Source organism: Dermacentor variabilis, chromosome 4, assembly GCF_050947875.1.
Source record: "Dermacentor variabilis isolate Ectoservices chromosome 4, ASM5094787v1, whole genome shotgun sequence".
NCBI classification, from domain to species: domain Eukaryota; kingdom Metazoa; phylum Arthropoda; class Arachnida; order Ixodida; family Ixodidae; genus Dermacentor; species Dermacentor variabilis.
Genome location: NC_134571.1, coordinates 226834930 through 226855078, shown reverse-complemented (window position 1 = coordinate 226855078; position 20149 = coordinate 226834930). Strand labels below are relative to the sequence as shown.

General features: G+C 46.9%; 1 protein-coding gene across 4 annotated transcripts in view; it reads left to right on the top strand.

The window, feature by feature from the left end:
* The window catches only part of LOC142580143 (large ribosomal subunit protein mL53-like), a 56537-nt gene that overhangs the window by 13287 nt on the left and 23101 nt on the right, over positions 1-20149 (top strand). Inside the window, exon 2 of one of the 4 annotated variants that reach the window (XM_075690982.1) lies at positions 2717-2895. The exons of the other annotated variants lie outside the window; for them this stretch is intronic. Coding sequence (XP_075547097.1) covers positions 2891-2895 — 5 coding nt within the window. The 5' untranslated portion in view covers positions 2717-2890. The remainder of the gene's footprint in view (positions 1-2716; positions 2896-20149) is intronic. 4 annotated transcript variants of the gene reach the window in all.

The window sequence follows — 20149 nt, the reverse complement described above, 5'->3', positions numbered from 1 at the left end:
CTCGATAATTATAAGGCACAAGAGAAGTGTTTCATTATATTGTTTTAAAGTATGAAAATAAATACAAAACAGACTTCATGATTTCATTCCCTACGACTGCCCTGTATTCCTTAGGATGTGCTGTCGTGAGAAGCTGGATTTAGTATTGTTTTTTTGTTGGTAAATTTTAAATGCTACAGTTGCTGAGTTCATAAGTGTAATTTGTAAGTGTTTTTTTCTCTTACAATCAAAGGTCTAAAGCTCCTATTCGCTTTCGTACTTTTCTAACAGTGGAACTTTAATTACTGTAAGCATGTTTTAGCACATTATTTTGGAGTGACGTGTGGTTAGTGGTAGTTTATGAAAACATTTAATGCACCCGTCGCTACTCTCAAGATGCCTTTAACGAGCTGCTGCCGCTCCAGGAATGAACCGCGCTTGGCAGCCGCTCCTATAGATATATAACGCCCAGCGCAACCCTGAATTTCATAGCACCATGTGTGCCACCACCGCACCAAGGCTTTAGCCATCGCTATCATCTTTCCATCGCAACACACCCAATGCCTGGCAGTTATGCCTCAGCCTTCGACCGAGACCGAGAAGAAAAGTGTGCGCAATGCAGCAGCTGTAAAGACAACCTACATGCTGCCTACATTAGGTGTACGTCCTTTCAAGAGCGTTGCCAGCTGCTGACACTGCTACCACGCAACCTAACCGTGAAATATGTGCAGGAAGTTATTCCAGAGGCAACGAGGTATGTTATCCAAAAATCCAAAAATCGAAGAAGATGGTGGAGGAAGAAGGCGTATGGTCCTCACAGGAGAGATATACAAGATGTAAACTACAACACGAAGACATTACCACCATTTTCAAATATTTCACCATTGATTAACTCGATTGCTCTAGACAGACACTGAACAAAAGGGATGTGAGAATCGAAAAGGAGGGAAAGAAGGATGGGTATCTAAACGCTTCATGACCCGGTCCTTGCGAGAAGCATTCCGCCTCTACAAGCAAGCTCACTCTGCCTCCCAGGTTGGCCTCCCAAAATTCATATCCTTGTGTCCTAAGTGGGTGAAATGCTCGCCACAGTGGCAAGTGTGTGTTTGCGTATGCTGTACAAACTTTCACTTCTGCCTCGTGGGTCTGCAGAATGTCTCCAGAAGGTCGCTTTCTCCCGATGATATGCAGAATCTCTGCGTATGCCAGGAACCTACTGCGTCGTGTTTCCTCAGGAATTGGGAGCACTGTCCACAAGATGGCATTTTCACTTCAGAAAATATTGAAATGAGCAGCGAGGACGAGCTGTTGATTGCTTCATGGGAATACGGTGAGCTAGTTAAAAAACTGACCGCTTCATCATTTATGAGAGAATTTCTAATAATGACCATGAAATGGATTCCCCACAACTATATCAGATCTGTGCAAACAAAAGCAATACGTGAAGAAAAACACAGCTGCGAGAGAGGTGCAATTGTTTTGCATTTTGATTTCGCCGAAAACTGGACAGTTGTGCTTCCAGACGCAGTACAAACGTACCATTGGCAGAAAAAGCAGGTCACTGTGTTTACTTGCGTTGTCATTTCAAGAAAATTGACTCGGAACCACGCCGTTATTTCCGACGATATGTCTCATGATTCAACTCATGCATGCTTGGCTCTCGAAAATCAAAGCACACCTCGAAGACAATGCGCCAATCTACACCAAGATAACATATGTGAGCGACGAGGCTCCCGCTCACTTCAAGAATAAATATCAGTTTCATAAGCTACAACGCAGTGAAAAATCAAGAGACGAAATGGATGTTTTCGGCCACTGGACACAGCAAAAATGCTTGCAACGGCATTAGTGGGCTTGTGAAACATCGAAGTGTGTGTGAAGCATCGAGCATGACACGACAACTTGTGGAAGCCTGCAAGTGAGGCCATACAAACAGCCAGTGGCTTTGTGGATGCAATTCAAGGAACGTTAAAGAACATCACCATTCTGGAGCTCCCACAGAGGGAGCTTGCAGACTTTGGCAAGATGAAGAAAGAAGAATGGAAAACGGCAAAGAAAGTGCCTGGAGTTCAGATGCTCCACATGTGGAAGTACGTTCAATCAAATGAAGGCAGTGCATCCTACGTGGCCTCCACCGCTGCTTCGGAATGGAAAAGACTGTGATCTGGTTTGGGCTTCGGGCTGGACAATATACTGTGCGCATACTGAAGTGAACTGCTGCTGTTTATTTCTTGTTTCGATTTTCTGCATTGCAATCTGCTCGTAAAGCGGCATACCATTTGTAAATTGCGTCCCGATGCCGGCCAAAGTGCCGGCTTTGTCAGCATCTGTGCCCACGTTGACTCAGTGGAATGCCATTTGATGCCAATACCACAATTATCTCTTTAGCTAATATGCCAAATGTAACAGTATGTAATACTGCAAGTGCTCTATGTTGTTCATTCTTTTCATTGCATATAATCATCATTATCATAGGCAGGCGTTTATCTAGGATTCTTATTTTGGGAAGGTGCTTCCAAAACGTGGAGTGGTGTGTGTGTGTGTGTTTACATATATATATATATATATATATATATATATATATATATATATATATATATATATATATATATATATATATGTTACAATGGGAGTGTTCGCCTAGCAGCACTAGTTCTAGGTTGTAGCGGTAGGCTGAAACTGGTCGGTGCTATACCGAAACGGGGAAGCAAGCAATTATCGTCTTCTCTTTCACCAGCACTATGTTCACTGCCCAGTGCCTCCAGTACAATCACTCCCCATCGAAAGAGTAGCCATCCTGGTGACCTAAGGACAGGAGAATGCAGAGGGGTCCTGGCACTGCTTGAGCAGGGAGACGTGGACAATTTCCTGGCCGTGACCATGCTGGTCGGAAGGCTCTTCCATTGGCTCGATGAGGTAGTTTACCGCAGATGTTTGCTTCAATACCCTATAAGGACCATGGTACTTAGAGAGCAGCTTGGAGGAAAGGCCTGGAGGAGTAGAGGGCACCCACAACCAGACCAGTGAGCCAGGAGCAAAGCACATAACCTTAGTGGATGAATCGTGGCGATGCTTTTGGCGCCACTGGTCCTGGGATGTGAATGCATGAGCGAGCTGGCAAGATTCTTTGGCGAAAGCAGCCACTCTAGAAACAGTCGTCCACTCCGAAGCATCTGGCCAGTAAGGTAGAATCGTAACCATAGTGCACAAAGGTTCGTGTTCGTAAAGGAGAAAAAAAGGGGAGAACCCAGTGGTGCTTTGCGTGGCAGTATTGTAAGCATTCAGATTCCAATGGTGGCCTGTCCGGAACCAGGGATTCTTAGCACCCTCTCCTTCATCGCAGGTCTGAGCCGCTGGGGTCAGTTGCTTTGCAGCTGCTGGGGACTGCGTGCCGGGGTTTGATTGTTGTATTCATATAGGAGGTTGCGGCCAAGTACTGCACCAGGGTGGCCAATCCTGCTCTGGTGAGGGAGTGCGTTACTGGTTCTGGTCACCGCGATCAGGCCGCACTCCAGGCCTTTTTGTGCATTATCAACACGCGGATTTTTTATTTCTTAATCCGGTGGAAAATTGCACGGCACCGGGATTCGAGCCACGGTCCTCTTGCACGCGAGGCGGATGCTATACCTCTACGCCACCGCTGCATTACTGATGGGCGACTTCAATGCCACGGTAGGCAAGAAGCAGACTGGACACGAGTCAGTGGGGGAATATGGCATAGGCTCTAGGAATAGCAGGGGAGAGTTATTAGTAGAGTTTGCAGAACAGAATAATATGCGGATAATGAATACCTTCTTCCGCAATCGGGATAGCCGAAAGTGGATGTGGAGGAGTTCGAATGGCGAGACTAGAAATGAAATAGACTTTATACTCTGCGCTAACCCTGGCATCGTACAAGATGCGGACGTGCTCAGCAAGGCGCGCTGCAGTGACCATAGGATGGTAAGAACTCGAATTAGCGTAAACTTCAGGAGCGAACAGAAGAAACTGGTACATAAGAAGCCTATCAATGAGTTAACGGTAAGAGGGAAAATAGAGGAATTCCAGATCAAGCTACAGAACAGGTGTTCGGCTTTAACTCAGGAAGGGGACCTTAGTGTTGATGCAATGAATGACAATCTTGTGGGCATCATTAAGGAGTGTGCAGTAGACAAGTCGGTGGTAACTCCGTTAGACAGGATACCAGTAAGCTATCGCAGGAGACGAAAGATCTGATCAAGAAACGCCAATGTATGAAAGCCTCTAACTCTACAGCTAGAATAGAACTGGCAGAACTTTCCAAGTTAATCATCTAGCATAAGACAGCTGACATAAGGAAGTATAATATGTATAGAATTGAACATGCTCTCGGGAACGGAGGAAGCCTAAAAACAGTGAAGAAGAAACTAGGAATAGGCAAGAATCAGATGTATGCGTTAAGAGACAAAGCCGCCAATATCATTACAAATATGCATAAGATCGTTCAAGTGGCTGAGGAGTTCTATAGAGATTTATACAGTACCAGTGGCACCCATGTCGATAATTGAGAGAATAGTCTAGAGGAATTTGAAATCCCACAAGTAACGCCGGAAGAAGTAAAGAAAGCCTTTGGAGCTATGCAAAGGGGGAAGGCAGCTGGTGAGGATCAGTTAACAGCAGATTTGTTGAAGGATGGTGGGCAGATTGTTCTAGAAAAACTGGCCACCCTGTTATGCAATGCCTCATGACTTCGAGCGTACCGGAATTTTGGAAGAACGCTAACATAATCCTAATCCATAAGAAAGGGGACGCCAATGACTTGAAAAATTATAGACCGATCAGCTTACTGTCCGTTGCCTACAAAGTATTTACTAAGGTAATCGCAAATAGAATCCGAAACACCTTAGACTTCTGTCAAACAAAGGACCAGGCAGGATTTCGTAAAGGCTACTCAACAATAGACCATATTCACATTATCAATCAGGTGATAGAGAGATGTACGGAATATAACCAACCGTTATATATAGCTTTCATTGATTACGAGAAAGCGTTTGATTCAGTCGAAACCTCAGCAGTCATGGAGGCATTGCGGAATCAAGGTGTAGACAAGCCGTATGTAAAAATACTGAAAGATATATATAGCGGCTCCTCAGCCACTGTAGTCCTCCATAAATTAAGCAACAAAATCCAAATAAAGAAAGGCGTCAGGCAGGGAGATACGATCACTCCATTGCTATTCACAGCACGTTTACAGGAGGTATTCAGAGACCTGGATTGGGAAGAATTGGGGATAAGAGTTAATGGAGAATACCTTAGTAACTTGCGATTCGCTGATGATATTGCCTTGCTTAGTAACTCAGGGGACCAACTGCAATGCATGCTCACTGACCTGGAGAGGCAAAGCCGAAGGGTGGGTTTAAAAATCTGCAGAAAACTAAAGTAATGTTTAGCAGTCTCGGAAGAGAACAGCCATTTACTATAGGTAGCGAGGCACTGGAAATGGTAAGGGAATACGTCTACTTAGGGCAGGTAATGACCGCGGATCCGGATCACGAGACTGAAATAATCAGAAGAATAAGAATGGGCTGGGGTGCATTTGGCAGGCATTCTCAGATGATGAACAGCAGGTTGCCATTATCCCTCAAGTGAAAAGTGTATAACTGCTGTGTCTTACCAGTACTCACGTACGGTGCAGAGACCTGGAGGCTTACGAAAAGGGTTCTGCTCAAATTGAGGACGACGCAATGAGCTATGGAAAGAAGAATGATGGGTGTATCATTAAGAGATAAGAAAAGAGCAGATTGGGTGAGGGAACAAATGCGAGTTAATGACATCTTAGTTGAAATCAAGAAAAAGAAATGGGGGGGGGGCATGGGCAGGACATGTAATGAGGAGGGAAGATAACCGATGGTCATTAAGGGTTACGGACTGGATTCCAAGGGAAGGGAAGCGTAGGAGGGGGCGGCAGAAAGTTGGGGGGGGAGGATGAGGTTAAGAAGTTTGCAGGGACAACATGGCCAGATTTAGTACATGACCGGGGTAGTTGGAGAAGTATGGGAGAGGCCTTTGGGCCCTGTAGTGGGCGTAACCAGGCTTATGATGATGATGATGATGATTGTAAGCGTAGGTGATGATAGGGCAGAATGCGATCCTAATTCGAGTGGTCAGATGAAACATACATGGCTGACATGTTGCCAAGGGTGCGGTTGAAACGTTCTGTCATCCCATTAGTTTGAGGATGATATGCCGTGGTAGTGCAGTGAATGATGCGACATTCCTTTAGCAATGCTGAAATGAAGTTGGGGAGGAAAATGCGACCACGGTCGCTCAGTAATTCTCGAGGTGCTCCATGGCGTAAAATCAGCTCTTGAAGGAGAAAACGCGACATCTTTTGCTGTGGCAGATGCTAGGGCAGAAGTTTCAGCGTACCGGGTGAGGTGGCCAATAGCAACAATAACCCAGCGGTTGCTTGGAGTGTTGGGAAGCGGATTGTATAGGTCAGTGCCGACGCGGTCGAATGCGCGAGCATGACATGGTAAAGGTTGCAAGGAGCAGGTGGCATGTTGAGGTGGCGTCTTGCGTCATTGGGATATGTGGCAAGACCGGACATACTGGCGAATGAAACGGTACACACCGCACCAGTAGTACCGAAGCTGGAGGTGAGAGTATGTCTTTAATACACCAGCGTGGCCGCATTGTGGATCATCGTGGAATGTGGCGCAGATGTCGGAGTGGAGGTGTCGGGTTATAACAAGCAAGCAGTTGTGGCCGCTCAAATTGTAGTTGTGGTGGTGCAACAGGTTATCACGAATGATGAAGTGCACGGCTTGACGACGGAGCATCCTAGAGATTGGCGCTGGCGACTGCCTAGACAGGAAGTCAATAACCAAAAGAACCATTGGTCTTTGCGCTGTTCTGAGGGCATGTCGGAAATGTTGAGGGCGAAGGCGCTGCAGGTGGAAATAGGCGAGTGGACAGGACCAGAGGGCAGGGGGGACCTGGATAGAGCGTCTGCATCTGAATGCTTTCGGTCTGAGCGATAAACAATGTAGATGCCGTACTCTTATAGGCGCAATGCCCAGTGAGCGAGCTGTCCAGTTAGATCCTTTAGTGAAGATAACGAGCATAGGGCATGATGGTCGGTCACAATGTCAAATGGATGCCCATACTCATAAGGACAAAATTTTCCGATAGCCCAAATGATGGCCAAACATTCATTCTCAGTAACCGAGTAGTTCGCCTCGGCTTTGGTAAGGGTGCAGCTGACATACATGACGACATACTCTTCGAAGCCATCCTTGTGTTGTGCAAGAACAGCGCCGAGCCCGGCACCACTAGCGTCCGTATGGATCTCAGTTGGAGCAGAGGGATCGAAGTGTCGCAGTACTGGAGGAGAGGTGAGAACGTGTCGCAATTCTTGTAATGCAGTGTCAGACGCTGGGGCTGAATGCTCAAAACTGCCCTGAGAAGCTGCGTCAAGGGGGTGATGATAGCGGCAAAGTTACGGACAAAGCGTTGGAAATATGAGCATAGGCCGATGAAGCTGCGAAGCTCTTTCATGGTGGTTGGTTTAGGGAACTCGGATACAGCCCTAAGTTTCTTGGGGTCCGACAGTATACCGTCTTTTGAAACTACCTTATTTACACGATTGTAAGTCAACCTATTTTTTTAAATGTGAAAATATGAAGCTTACAATCGAAACGAAAACATGGCACCGCCAAAAAAGCGAGACCAACGAAATATCAGGGGAGCTACAACATAGTTACAATTTTGTGTTTGCTCTATGGCTCTACCCGTAGCTTTTCGCTATCCTGTGTGTTTGTTCGCTTTTCGGCAGGGTTTTTCAACATTTTTTAGTTTTACAGCGCACCCAACTCTCATGGGGGTGTGTTGATAGTTGATGGAAGTGCTGCTGTTCCATTCATGGTGGCACCCCCAGAACAGCTGTGCTTGCAGGTAGTATCGATAGTTCATGGAAGAGCAGACACCACTCACGCGTTTCTCTTTCCCTGCAGCTCTTAGAATGCTCTTAGTTTGACGCGTTCGACTCGACTGCCGGCTACATGCTATATCCATGCTTCCTCAGTCGTCATGTGTGTTCCAGGCCCACTAAACATTCGGCACTCATTCACAGCAGCGTTCAAGAGGGCTGCCATCCTTTACGCCTAAGAAACAAATCACTGTGCAGCGTGCCGCAAGTTCGACGTTTCTGAATGGGGGGTGTGAGAGTGGCCACTGCAGCGAAGCAGAATTTTCACCTGTGACGCCAAGCGAAGAATTTCTCACGGGCTAAAGTCTGGATGCTTTCCGGAGCTGTAGGCCAAGCTTGCGGCGTACGTCACTGAAACGTGTGATCAGTCCCTGCCTGTGATGTGCGACATAATCGTGAAACAAGCCCGGATCTTCGCCATTTAAGGACCTGCTCCGCCATGAGTACAACAAGTGGCTGGCGGCAGACCGCGAACTTACGACAACCGGACCTGTCAAAAGAGCCTCCTTGATGGCTGCTGTTCCACAAGATGTTGTGGTGCGGTCGTTTGCCAAATGTGGAATTTCACTGGGCAACAACGTACTGTGGGACCGTAGCAGAGATGACGATGGCAGCTACTAATAAATTTTTGTTATGGAATGCACCCTCGGGTATGCTAAATTTTTTTTTCCCTGTCACACGCGATATGGGGGTGGGGTTGACTTACATTCGAGTCAACTTACAATCATGTAAATACGGTACATGGCCGAGAATAGTAAGCGTGCGAGCGTCGAAGTGGCATTTCTTCAAATTTACAGTGGAACCCCGGTTATACGTCCCCCGGTTTTGCGATGACCCAAGTTTTACGATGGATTAGTGCAGTCCTGGCGAAGTCCCCATAGAAGCAATGCATTAAAAACCCCGGTTATCCGACGCAATATTACGCCTGACCCACGTTATATGACGACCCTCGCGAAGCGCAGGACAAAGCACCGGATGAAAGAAAAATGCTGCAGGTCTCTTTCCTTGCTGCATCTCTCTGCGTGCGGAGTGCTTGACACCACTCGACCGGTTCGCTCCGGCGCAGCTTTCTTCCCTGCCTCGTTTCATCATTCGTTTCTCTCTCCCCCACCAGCAGCCGCCCGCGACACTTGCTGTGCTGAAATAGCGCCTTTTCTTCTCGACAATCACTTTCTGCCTCTCTTCTCGGCGGCATCGCCTCTCGTTGCGTTGGGGAAGCGTTTCTCTCCTTCCAGTTTCCCAGCAGCAGACCGCCGACAAGGTAGCACAGAGAGGCCTCGGTTTATCGCACCTGTTCTTCATCGTAATCCTAGTGACCAGTGTTCAGCGGAGGTTTTGAATTTGTGTGGAGCAACGGGACGCACGATGTTCCGAAAGCGGATAGTTCTGTCGCTTGGCGATAAGCTGAATATTATCGAGGAAGCTGAAAAGCGGCATGGAGCCGCGAAAGCCAGCATTGCCCGGGACCTTAAGATACATGAATCTTCGCTTAAGACGATCCTGGCAAACAAAGTGGTGATATTGCAGAATGCCAACAAGTTCGGGCTCAAGCGGAAAGCGGCAAAAGAAGGACAGCATGAGAAGTTAGAAAAATTTCTCAAGTGGCTGCATCAAGCACGGAGCTCTGCGATCAACGTTGTGGGGTTCTCACACCCGCTCTTGGGACAAAGGAACCACAACACATTAGTGCAAACAATCACAAGGGCATTTATTGCACCTTTCATAGATCAATGCCTGCTAGCCGGGTTGCTATCCACAAAACATGCCGATGGGCGCGCGACAAATCTAGGAAGTCCAACTCACCGCGACCGGATAGCGAGCGAATGTGTTCGCCCCATGCTGGATCCCAACGCCTGGTCGTTCGCGTGTACGGTCACGCGAACGGTGGCGCATTCGAAGGCGGCCACGCGAGACGGTCTCGCAGAAGCATGGTACGGTGCACGCGCGGCACGGCACGTCCGCACTGCCTGCTGTCCCGAACCAAAGAGAGCAAGTGCCTTGTCTTTCGGCGCCCAAGTAACCCCGCCTGTCGGCGGCGTTAGCAGCGCAACACTCGCGCCATCTCTCGTACAGCGCCTCAACCACTCTGACCGCCGCGGGCGCCAGGCCACGCGGCGAAGCCGGATTACAGGAGACGTGCTATGCGGGAAAAACATATCAGGGGACGCGTGAGAGTCGCGCATCCCCACAACGTTGACGGCACCATTATAAAAGAAAAGGTGGACCTTGGGTTTAAACCTCACCAAGACTTTCGCCGAGTACGTGGAGGCCGAAGACAACGTTGCGATCTGCGGCGAGGTGTCGCTGGATGACGCCAGCGAGGATGCTTTGCCTAGTGCCGACACTGCTGCGACATCGGATGAGGACAACGATGACGCTACAGATGCCGTGCCTGTGCCTACCACATTCGCCGAGGTGCTACGGCACATAGATGGCGTCCAGAACTTCATCTGTTCACGCGATGCCGCAGAGGACCTCCTTTTGGACTTTGCCGAACTCGAGCGAAAGCTCTTGGTTCTTGGATCAAGCAAGGTCCAAAAGAAACTTACCGACTTTTTTTAAACTTTGCGCCGGCTGGCGGGAATCGCGGCAGTGGGTAGTGGAGTGCCGTAAAGGTTCGTTTGAATAAATCGTGATTGGTACCTGTGCTGCAGCATTAATTCTTATCGCATTTACTTTTTTGGTAATTTGGTTTTCCAAGCCCTGCAGAGTATGTGAGTAGTTTACATTGAAGTTTCTCGTAAATCTGTCACGCGAAATAAGTAGTATTTTTATAAGCATAATTTATGTTCAGATATTACGACACCCGCATTTTACGACACTTTATCGGGGTCCCGAGAAAGTCGTATAATCGGGGTTCCACTGTAGTTGCAGTCCTGCAGTGAAGAGGCACGCAAGGACTTGCTCGAGGCTGCTGAGGTGCGACGCAAAGTCGGTGGAAAAAACCACAATGTCATCTAAATAACAGAAGCATGTTTTCGACTTTAGCCCTCGAAGAATGGTGTCCATCATTCGTTCGAAAGTGGCAGGCGCGTTCCAGAGGCTGAATGACATAACAGTAAATTCATATAGCCCATCAGGTGTTACAAAGGCTGTCTTTTGGCGATTAGCCTCTGCCATTAGCACTTGCCACTACCCGGAGCGCAGATCCAGCGAGTCAAAGAATTCCGCTCCGTGCAGACTGTCCAAGGCATCGTTGATGCGCGGCAGAGGATAGACATTTTGCATGTTATTCGGTTAAGGCGGCGATATTCGACGCAGCACCGAATGGCGCCATCTCACTCTCTTTTTTTTATCGAGGACAACTGGAGATGCCCAGGGACTGTTAGAGGGCTGGTCGATGATACGGCGTTCAGTGGCCGACACGATACGGACGCTGGCGCAATGGTGTTTGTTGACTGGTGTCGATACGGTGAATGACTGTGGACGCTCGGCCCAAGGATGGTTGGCCAATATCAAATGAGGCATGAAAATGCTGGAGGCAATGTGTCTACCAACCGGGAAAACCGGGAATTCTCAGGGAATTTGAATAGTCTGGAAATACTGAGGGAAAACTCAGGGAATTTGGGCTTTTATCAGGGAACATTAGCTGTAACTTTATTGAAAGGGAAAGAAAGTCGTGTTAATGCTGGCTCCAGTAACAGAGGAATTGCAATGTATCGTCTGACGCCATGTCATCGGCACGAGGTATTGCCAGAGTAGTTAACGACCGATTTTCCAGACGCCCGATTTTTCGAACATGCCCGATAATTGGCACGGCTTTGCAGCACCACCACGTACTCAATGTATATTGCCCTGACTGCAGATCTGCAATGGCATTAATCAAAGCCGCCGCCGCCGCCGCCATTTTGATTATCTTGCCACCTCGAACCGGCACACTCGCATGCAGATCCGCTGGCAACCGTAGCCACCACCGCGGCAATGTTAGGCCTAGCTGCTTCTACGTTCGCTTTTAAGCTTCTTGCAGTGCGGTGCTGTGTTTTTCATTAAAAGAATTCGCCGCTGTCAGCAATGGCACCAACTTCGCCTTTGTAATCTTTGCAATTGGCCTCGAAGCTCGCAAAGCACAGCGCGTTGCGTAATGCCAGTCTCCGAAAGTTAGCTTTGCCTTAATACAGCAGTGTTAAGCGGTGAAGGATAACAAACCTGGGAAGGGGCAGTTTATTTATTTATTTATTTATTATCATACCCTCAGGGCCCAATGGGCATTACAGAGGGGGTGGGTACATGGTTTACAAACAAAAAGCGTTCAAGCGTATAACATAAGGGCAAAGTAAACAGACAGTAAGAGCAGCAAAATAAAATTAAAAAAAACAGCAACATTCCAGTAATTTTAAAAGATGATCTGTCACAGCGGTCTTGAATGATGACGCATCGGCTAAGGTGGCGATAGAAGAGGGAAGGGGGTTCCACTCAGAACAGGCTTTCGGCATAAAAGAATGCAGGTACATGTCAGCACGACAAAGAGGAACAGCTACCTTATTGCTGTGATCGATACGGGAGGATAAGTACACTGGCTGCGAAATGAGTTGCTGATTCAATGAATGGTGATGGAACACTTTGTGGAATAAACAAAGGTGTGAGATGTTGCGCCGAGTTTGAAGGTCAGGAAGGGTAAGTGACGATTTCATCTGCGAGACACTAGCGGTACGTGAATAGTTCGACATAATAAAACGAGCTGATCGATTTTGAAGGGATTCTATGGATTGAATGAGAGTGCGGTGTGCCGGATCCCAAATTGCACATGCGTATTCGAGTTTCGGATGAACGAAAGTTTGATAAAGCATTAATTTTAGGCACTGTGGAGATTGGAAAAAATTGCATCAGAAATAACCGAGAGTGCGATTTGCATTACCTATGATGTAGTCAATGTGAGTATGCCATGACAAGTCATCAGATATGTAGACACCGAGATACTTGTAGGCAGACATGCGCTCCAGTCCGATGTCATTAATTCTGTATTTTGAAGACATTGAGGCATTAGTGCTTCGCGAAAATGTCATGTGCTTGCATTTACTGATGTTAAGGGTCATTAACCATTTATTGCACCATTCAGATACTTTATTTAGGTCAGATTGAAGGACAAGTGTATCATTAGGGTTATTCATTTTGCGATAGATAACGCAGTCGTCAGCAAATAGCTTTATACTAGAGTTAATGTTATCTGGAGGATCATTTATGTAGATCAGGAACAGTAGTGGACCTAAAACGGAACCTTGAGGGACGCCAGATTCAACAGGACAAGGAGAGGAAGCGTGATTGCTAGCGATAACATATTGGGTTCGGTTAGATAAAAAGCATTCGATCCATTTGAGGATGTTTGGGTCAATTTTCAAAGTGCTGATTTTTAGTAGAAGTAGTTGATGAGGTACTTTGTCGAAAGCCTTAGAAAAGTCAAGAAAAACACTATGAAGAAACGAGCCTCGGTCTACAGCTGCTGCGATGCGATTAGTAAATAACAGAAACTGTGTTTCACAGGAATAGTTTTTCCGGAATTCATGTTGGCAGGAGCTAAAAAAGTCATTAGATTCAAGATATTAGACTAGATTACAGTAAATTACATGTTCTAAAAGTTTGCACGGGATACTAGTTAAAGAAATTGGTCGATAATTGAGAGGCGAATGCCGTGTTCCCAGATTTAAAAAGTGGCACCACTTTCCCTACCTTCCAATCTGATGGCAGCATACCAGATTCAATGGACTGTGTGAAGAGGTATGACAGGAAAACTGAAGAGTAAACTTTCGTGTTCTTCAGAAACTTTGCATTAATTTCCTCATCACCACATGAAGACGAAAGCTTTAGTTTCTCAATTAATTTAGCTATTCCCTCAAAGTTCACTACAATTGCATCCAAGGGAAAGAAATCGCGATTATGCAGCTGCGGCGTGACAACGGCAGGTGACTTTGTAAACACTCTCGCGAAGACGTCATTCAGGACAGTACAACATTCCTCATTGCGCAGCATGTGCCCAACAGAGTCAACAAGAGAAATGGCACGGCTTTGTGCAGGTTTAACAAAGTTCCAGAACTTGGAAGGGTTGGTGGAAAGAAGGGAAGGGAGTGTGCTCTCCAGAAAAAAATCTTTTGCCTGTTTGATAGCAATGCGATAGGAGCACAGACTATTACGATATACACGCCAGCGAGCAAGACTGTTTGTAGACTTCGCTAAACGAAAAAGAAGCTTTTTTTTGTACAGTAGCCTCTGTAAGTTTGTGTTAAACCAAGGTGCCCATTTACCTGAAATTTTTTGTAATGGTATGTGTTTGTTAATGAGACTTGTAAATTCAGTTTTAAAGGAAATCCAGTTTTCTTCCACTGTACGATCGAAAAATGTTGGAATGCAGCCACCCAAGAATAGTTAAAGCTCCTTATTATTTGAGACATAATCTTCCTTTTTGTAATTTCTAAACGTTTTTGTTGTCGAAGGCTGGCGCATGTTGCAAGTTGTTATAACGAAATGAATAAAGCTCTGGTCGCTTATACCAGGCATGTATGACATCGAGTGTACAAGTCTAGGTACTGTTGTTAAGATGAGATCAAGAATGTTAGCCGATGTAGGACCAATTCTAGTAGGCTGGGAAATGATCTGAGTGAAGTTGAAGTCTAAAAACAAGGTAGCAAAAGATGAAACACCAGGTAATGTTTCAGATACAACCGGGACAGGTCCAGACCAGTTAATTTTAGGCATATTGAAGTCATCCAAGAGAAATAATGGAGAGCGTGGGAATTGTAGAACCAGGTAATTAAGCACATCATGTAATTTTTCACAGAAATCTGAAGCAGCATTTGGCGGGCGGTAGCATGCGCAAAAAAGAAAATTTTTGTGGTTTAAGGAAATGCAAACACAAATAAACTCCAAGTCAGAGTTAGTTACAATCATATGCGATACAAGATTATCGGCCACAGCAATGAGCACGCCACCACCGTGTTTGTCGGAGCGATCACAGCGATAAACCGCGCACTTTTTTTCACACTCAAATAGCTCAGAGCTGTCATTTTTTGACGATAACCAGGTTTCAGTAAGTAGAACCACATCGGCGGAGCATGCGTCCAAGACTGAGACAGTGCCTTACGTTTATTGACAATGCTTCTAATATTCGTGAATAAAAAAGATACATCACGGTGAGTAGCGGGGCTTTTAGTTAGGTTAACAACTGATTGTCAGAAGCCGACGTCGATGCAGGTGATGCATCTGTTAAACCGGAAGCACCATTACCAAATTCAAGGACCAAACACGGTCGGTAGCTGAACAGTAAACGTAGCACTTTTTGCTGATATAGAGCTTATTATGCCGGATTGAAAATTGCTTTCCTGAAGATTTGCCATAATCAAACAATTTTTTTCTCATAGCTCTTGTCGCTCTGCAAAAGTCTTCAGTCACATCCACTCCAGATTTCTTCAGATTACGCTTTGCCGCCAGGATACTGTCCCGAAGTTTTATTGAAATAAATTTAACAATAATAGGTCGGCATTTCCCAGGGACATATTTGCCGAGTCAGTGCACACAAGACAAGCGGTCGTCACTGCAATTTAGGTTTAGATTCATTGTGGAATTCAGAAGGGAAACAACCTTGCCCTCTGACTGAGCCCATGTTTTCGTGCCGGTGTCAGTAATGTCGTGAAATATAAGGTTAACCCTGCGGGAACGGTCCTCAAAATCATCAAGTCGTTGGTTAACAGTGACTACTTCGGCTGTTGAGCTTTGTCCGACTGTGGTTTCAGCCGATGATAACCTAGTTTCAACTGCGAGAAGCCTGCTGTCTATGTTGGAAACACGCCCCTCAAGTGATTGCTGAGCCTCTTTCAGCTCGTTAAGGGCACTCATAAGTTCATCATGTTTTTTGTCCATTTTTTCATGCAGCAATTTCATGAGAGCAACAAGCTGGCTGTATTGCTGACCAGAGGGATCTTCCCTAGGTGGCCCTGGATTTAACTCAATATCACCAGACATAAACAACAGCTTAGCAACGTGGACGCACTCACAGAATAAAGCGAACAAAACATTTGGGCATGGAAGTACAAGTAAGCAAAGGTCGTTTGACTTTCTACTGTAAAGTGAAAGGGGGCGACCAACCTGCATCAAAAAACGGAAAGGTGTTGGCATGGTCTGCGTTGTCCTTGCATTTCCATGCCCACTGAAAAAATCCACGGGAAAGCAATCGCTTAAAAAGCGCGTTGCTGATGTAGCTTTCGATGCGGCGGACAGCAAGGCGTCGAGTTCCGGCTGATGTACCGCAAACAAAAACGGCGCTGGCGCTTGACAGGGAGGCGAGTTCACCGCCGGTAGCCTGTGGCACTTTTCAGTGCCCTGGATGCATTGCGCATTGCGGCTGGCACAGCTGCGCACTGACGAAGCCAGACGATAGATCCCAAATGGATCCAACAATCAGCATCTGCATCAAAAAAAGAAAGGTGTTGGCATGGTCTGCATTGTCCTTGCACTTCCATGCCCACTGAAGAAATCCACGGGAAAGCGGTCGCTTAAAAAGCGCGTTGCTGATGTAGCTTTCAATGCGGCGGACAGCAAGGCGTCGAGTTCCGGCTGATGTACCGCAAACAAAAACGGCGCTGGCGCTTGACAGGGAGGTGAGTTCACCGCCGGTAGCCTGTGGCACTTTTCAGTGCCCTGGATTGCGCATTGTGGCTGGCATAGCTGCGCACTGACGAAGCCGGACGATAGATCCCAAATGGATCCAACAATCAGCATCTGCATCAAAAAACGGAAAGGTGTTGGCATGGTCTGCATTGTCCTTGCACTTCCATGCCCACTGAAGGACACAGCATGTATTTCTTGATTATACATGCGTGCAGTCCCGAGTCACAGTATGAGCACCAATATGCCTAATAAGTGTACTGGCGGGCCTTAAGAGCTTTTTCGGATGCGCCTGTGGCAATATCAGCCCTTAAAGGTTAAAGACACGCATTCATTTTTTCCGGACTGCCTGATTTTTCTCGTGTTATTGCGGCCCCTAGGGAGTCCAAAAAATCAGACGTTGACTGTACAACTGACCAAGAAGATGCTTCAAATGATCCATGGGGTGAACGCGTGGCAGAAGGAGGATGAGAATTAACGGGACAGGAAGCGTGCTGCCACCTCTTTGAAGGAGCTTGAGCTCATAAAACGGTGTTGACTGACGCCGAGATGCAGGTGCCCCTCCTTCGAACCAAAATAAAAGACTACACTGAGGCATTGTGCACAGGCTGAGAGTATGTCAGAACAGTTGAGGTTGACTTTCCAGCTACTGAGAGAGAATCTTAGTTCTGACAAAGTTCAGGCCTCATACCGATGAGCTTGCTATCACTTGATATAAATAGCTCATATTCAAAAATATTTACTTATATATGCATCTCCTTTTTATTCGTATTTGAATATGTTCGACTCAATGTGGAATGGGTTTTACAATTTTTTTTTGCTGTGCCCTCTGTTTTCTTTTTGAATAAAATAGATATTACCCCTTACTATTCAGACTGGATTAAGTCATTTTTATGTTTCAACATGCTTATTAGAGAGTGACAGCATCGAGCAACATGATGTCAGCCTGCCTTGACATAAAACAAAGTTCTGGCTCATTCAGAGAATTTTGCAAAGGTGCTCAGGGAGAACCTGGAGAACTCAGGGGAATTTGGAAATGTCGACTTGGTAGACACCCTGTGGAGGAGCTTGATGATTTCTGTATGCTGCACAGGTGTGAGTTCTGCGACAACGGCACGAGCGAAGACTTCTACAGGGTAATCGGTCGTGGTGCGAGGAGTGATGGCCCAAATCGGAAGTGATGCCGTATCACCAAACACGGTGGCCGGGAGAATGCAATCGAAAGCTTCAGAGGTACCCAGGCACTTGCCACGGAGTAGGGATGATGGGCAGGCGGATGGATTGCACACTTAAAGGGCAGCAGAACCGTCGCAAAAGTGACGACAGCAAACGGAAGCAGAAAGTTCTGGTGGCGCGCACAAGTGGCCGACAGCATAAACAAAACAGATGAGTTCGCAGCAGATTTACATGACACATGGACCAGAGCAGTGGAGAAAGGTGCGATGTCGATGTCAGAGGTGGCAACAACTTCAGGAGAATAATGGTCATCAGGGTCAAAGCACGGCACTGATAACGTAAGTTAAGCACGAGCGCAGTCAATAAGAGCTTGATTGACTAATAGGAAGTTCCATCCAAGAATAACGTCGTGTGAGGAGTGAGATAGGACGACAAATTCGATAATGTACAAAACACTTTAAATGACGACCCAGACTGTGCACGACGCTGAAGGCTGAATGCGATGTTAGGTTGCCATACGCTGAGAAAAAGAGGTAAGGGGAATTGTCACTTTGTTCTAATTGCGGCAAAGCTTCTCACTAATAATGGAAACGGTGGTTCCGGTGTCGATAAGTGCGTGTGTGGTGAGGCCGTCAACAAACAGTTCTATTTCGTTCGCCGGGGAAGAATGAGGCCTTTAAATGTTCTACATAAACGCAGTTCTTATCTCTGGAACTGCGATTGTTAGTTTTTCTCTTGGGCTGTGATGTGTTGGCGAACCATTGGGGAAATGGATCGGCGACGTGGGGTAGGTGACCGGCGTGAATTGAAGGGGTGGCGACTGTAAGACGAGTCCGGAGGAAGGTTGGATGGATCCTGTTGTGGAAGTCGAGCAGGCCTGTAGCTTAAGGTGCCACCACTCGCAGACCTTGGTGGCAGATGTGGGACATCCTTCCTGCCGCAGGCTAGCACTCCCAGGGTTCTAATAGGAAACATAAATAGCCAAAAGTGGATGGGGAAATGGCGCCACGGTAGCTCAATTGGTAGAACATTGCACACGAAATGCGATGGTTGTGGGATCGTTCCCCACCTGCAGCAAGTTGTTTTTCATCCACTTTCATTTCCATTAATCTATTGTTTCTTTATTTCATTTATTAAGCACAAGTGATTTCCCTGATGTTGTCCTTGGTGTCAGTGTTTGTTGACTTATGATGTGACTAATAAAAATCAGGCCCCTCAGTTAAACCCCTTTCTTCTCGTCTACTAGCAAAAAAGGATTTCTCACCAGCTTGCGCCAACTGCCTTCTTGATGTTCCATCAGCGCTGCCTCAAGAAGTACTGCATGCCCTGCATGACGATTCGACCACTGGGCACCTCGGATTCTCCCAGACGCTTTCGAGGATACAGGGAAAGTATTACTGGCCGGGCGTGATCGCCGACGTTTCCCGTTACGTCAAGACATGCCGAGTCTGGTAGTGACGCAAGACACCACCGACAAGTGCCGCGGGATTACTATAGCCGATCGAGCCTCCTTGCCGACCATTTGAGCAGATTGGGATGGTGGACTTGTTGGGACCCTTTCCGAATAGCCAGAAATAAGTGGATCGTTGTGGCGATGGACTACCTCACCAGCTTCGCTGAAAACGAAAGCTCTGCTGAAAGGTAGCGCAGCTGAAGGGGCGAAATTTTTCGTCGAGAACATCCTGCTATGACATGGTGCCCCAGAAGTCCTCATCACTGAGAGTGAAATGGCCTTAACAGCGGAGCTCACCCAACACATTCTGCAGTACAGTCAGACAAGGTACAGGAGGACAACTGCCTACCACCCACAGACGAATGGCCTTACAGAGCGCCTGAATAAGACCCTCGCCGACATGCTAGCAATGTATGTCGACGTCGAACACAAGACCTGTGATGCCATCCTGACGTATGTAACCTTCGCTTACAGCACATTGGTGCAAGAAACAGCACAGATCATGCCATTCAAGCTGGTTTACAGCAGGAACCCGACTACGACTCTCGACGCCATGCTGCCGCACGTCACCGACAAAGAAAATCTTGATGTCGCCACCTATCTGCAGCACGCCGAAAAAGCCCAACAGCTCGCCCCACCTACGGATCAAGAACTAGCAGTGTACAGACAGCTGACACTACAACCTCCGACGACACTACGTCGAGTGCCAGCCCGGTGATTGTGTTTGGGTTGAACCCCATACGCCGACGAGAACTTGGCGAGAAACTATTGCGACGCTATTTCGGACCCTACAAGGTCACCAGACATATTGGCGCACTGGACTATGAGGTCGTGCCAGACGACATTTCGCATTCACAGAGGCACCACGCATGATCTGAAGTGGTCCACGGGGTGCGTCTTAAGCCCTTTTACGCACGCTGACGAACTTCCTTATTTTGTTGTTTCTTTGTTATGGGTGTCTTGTTTATTACTTTCATTTGTTTACAACATTGGGTCGATGC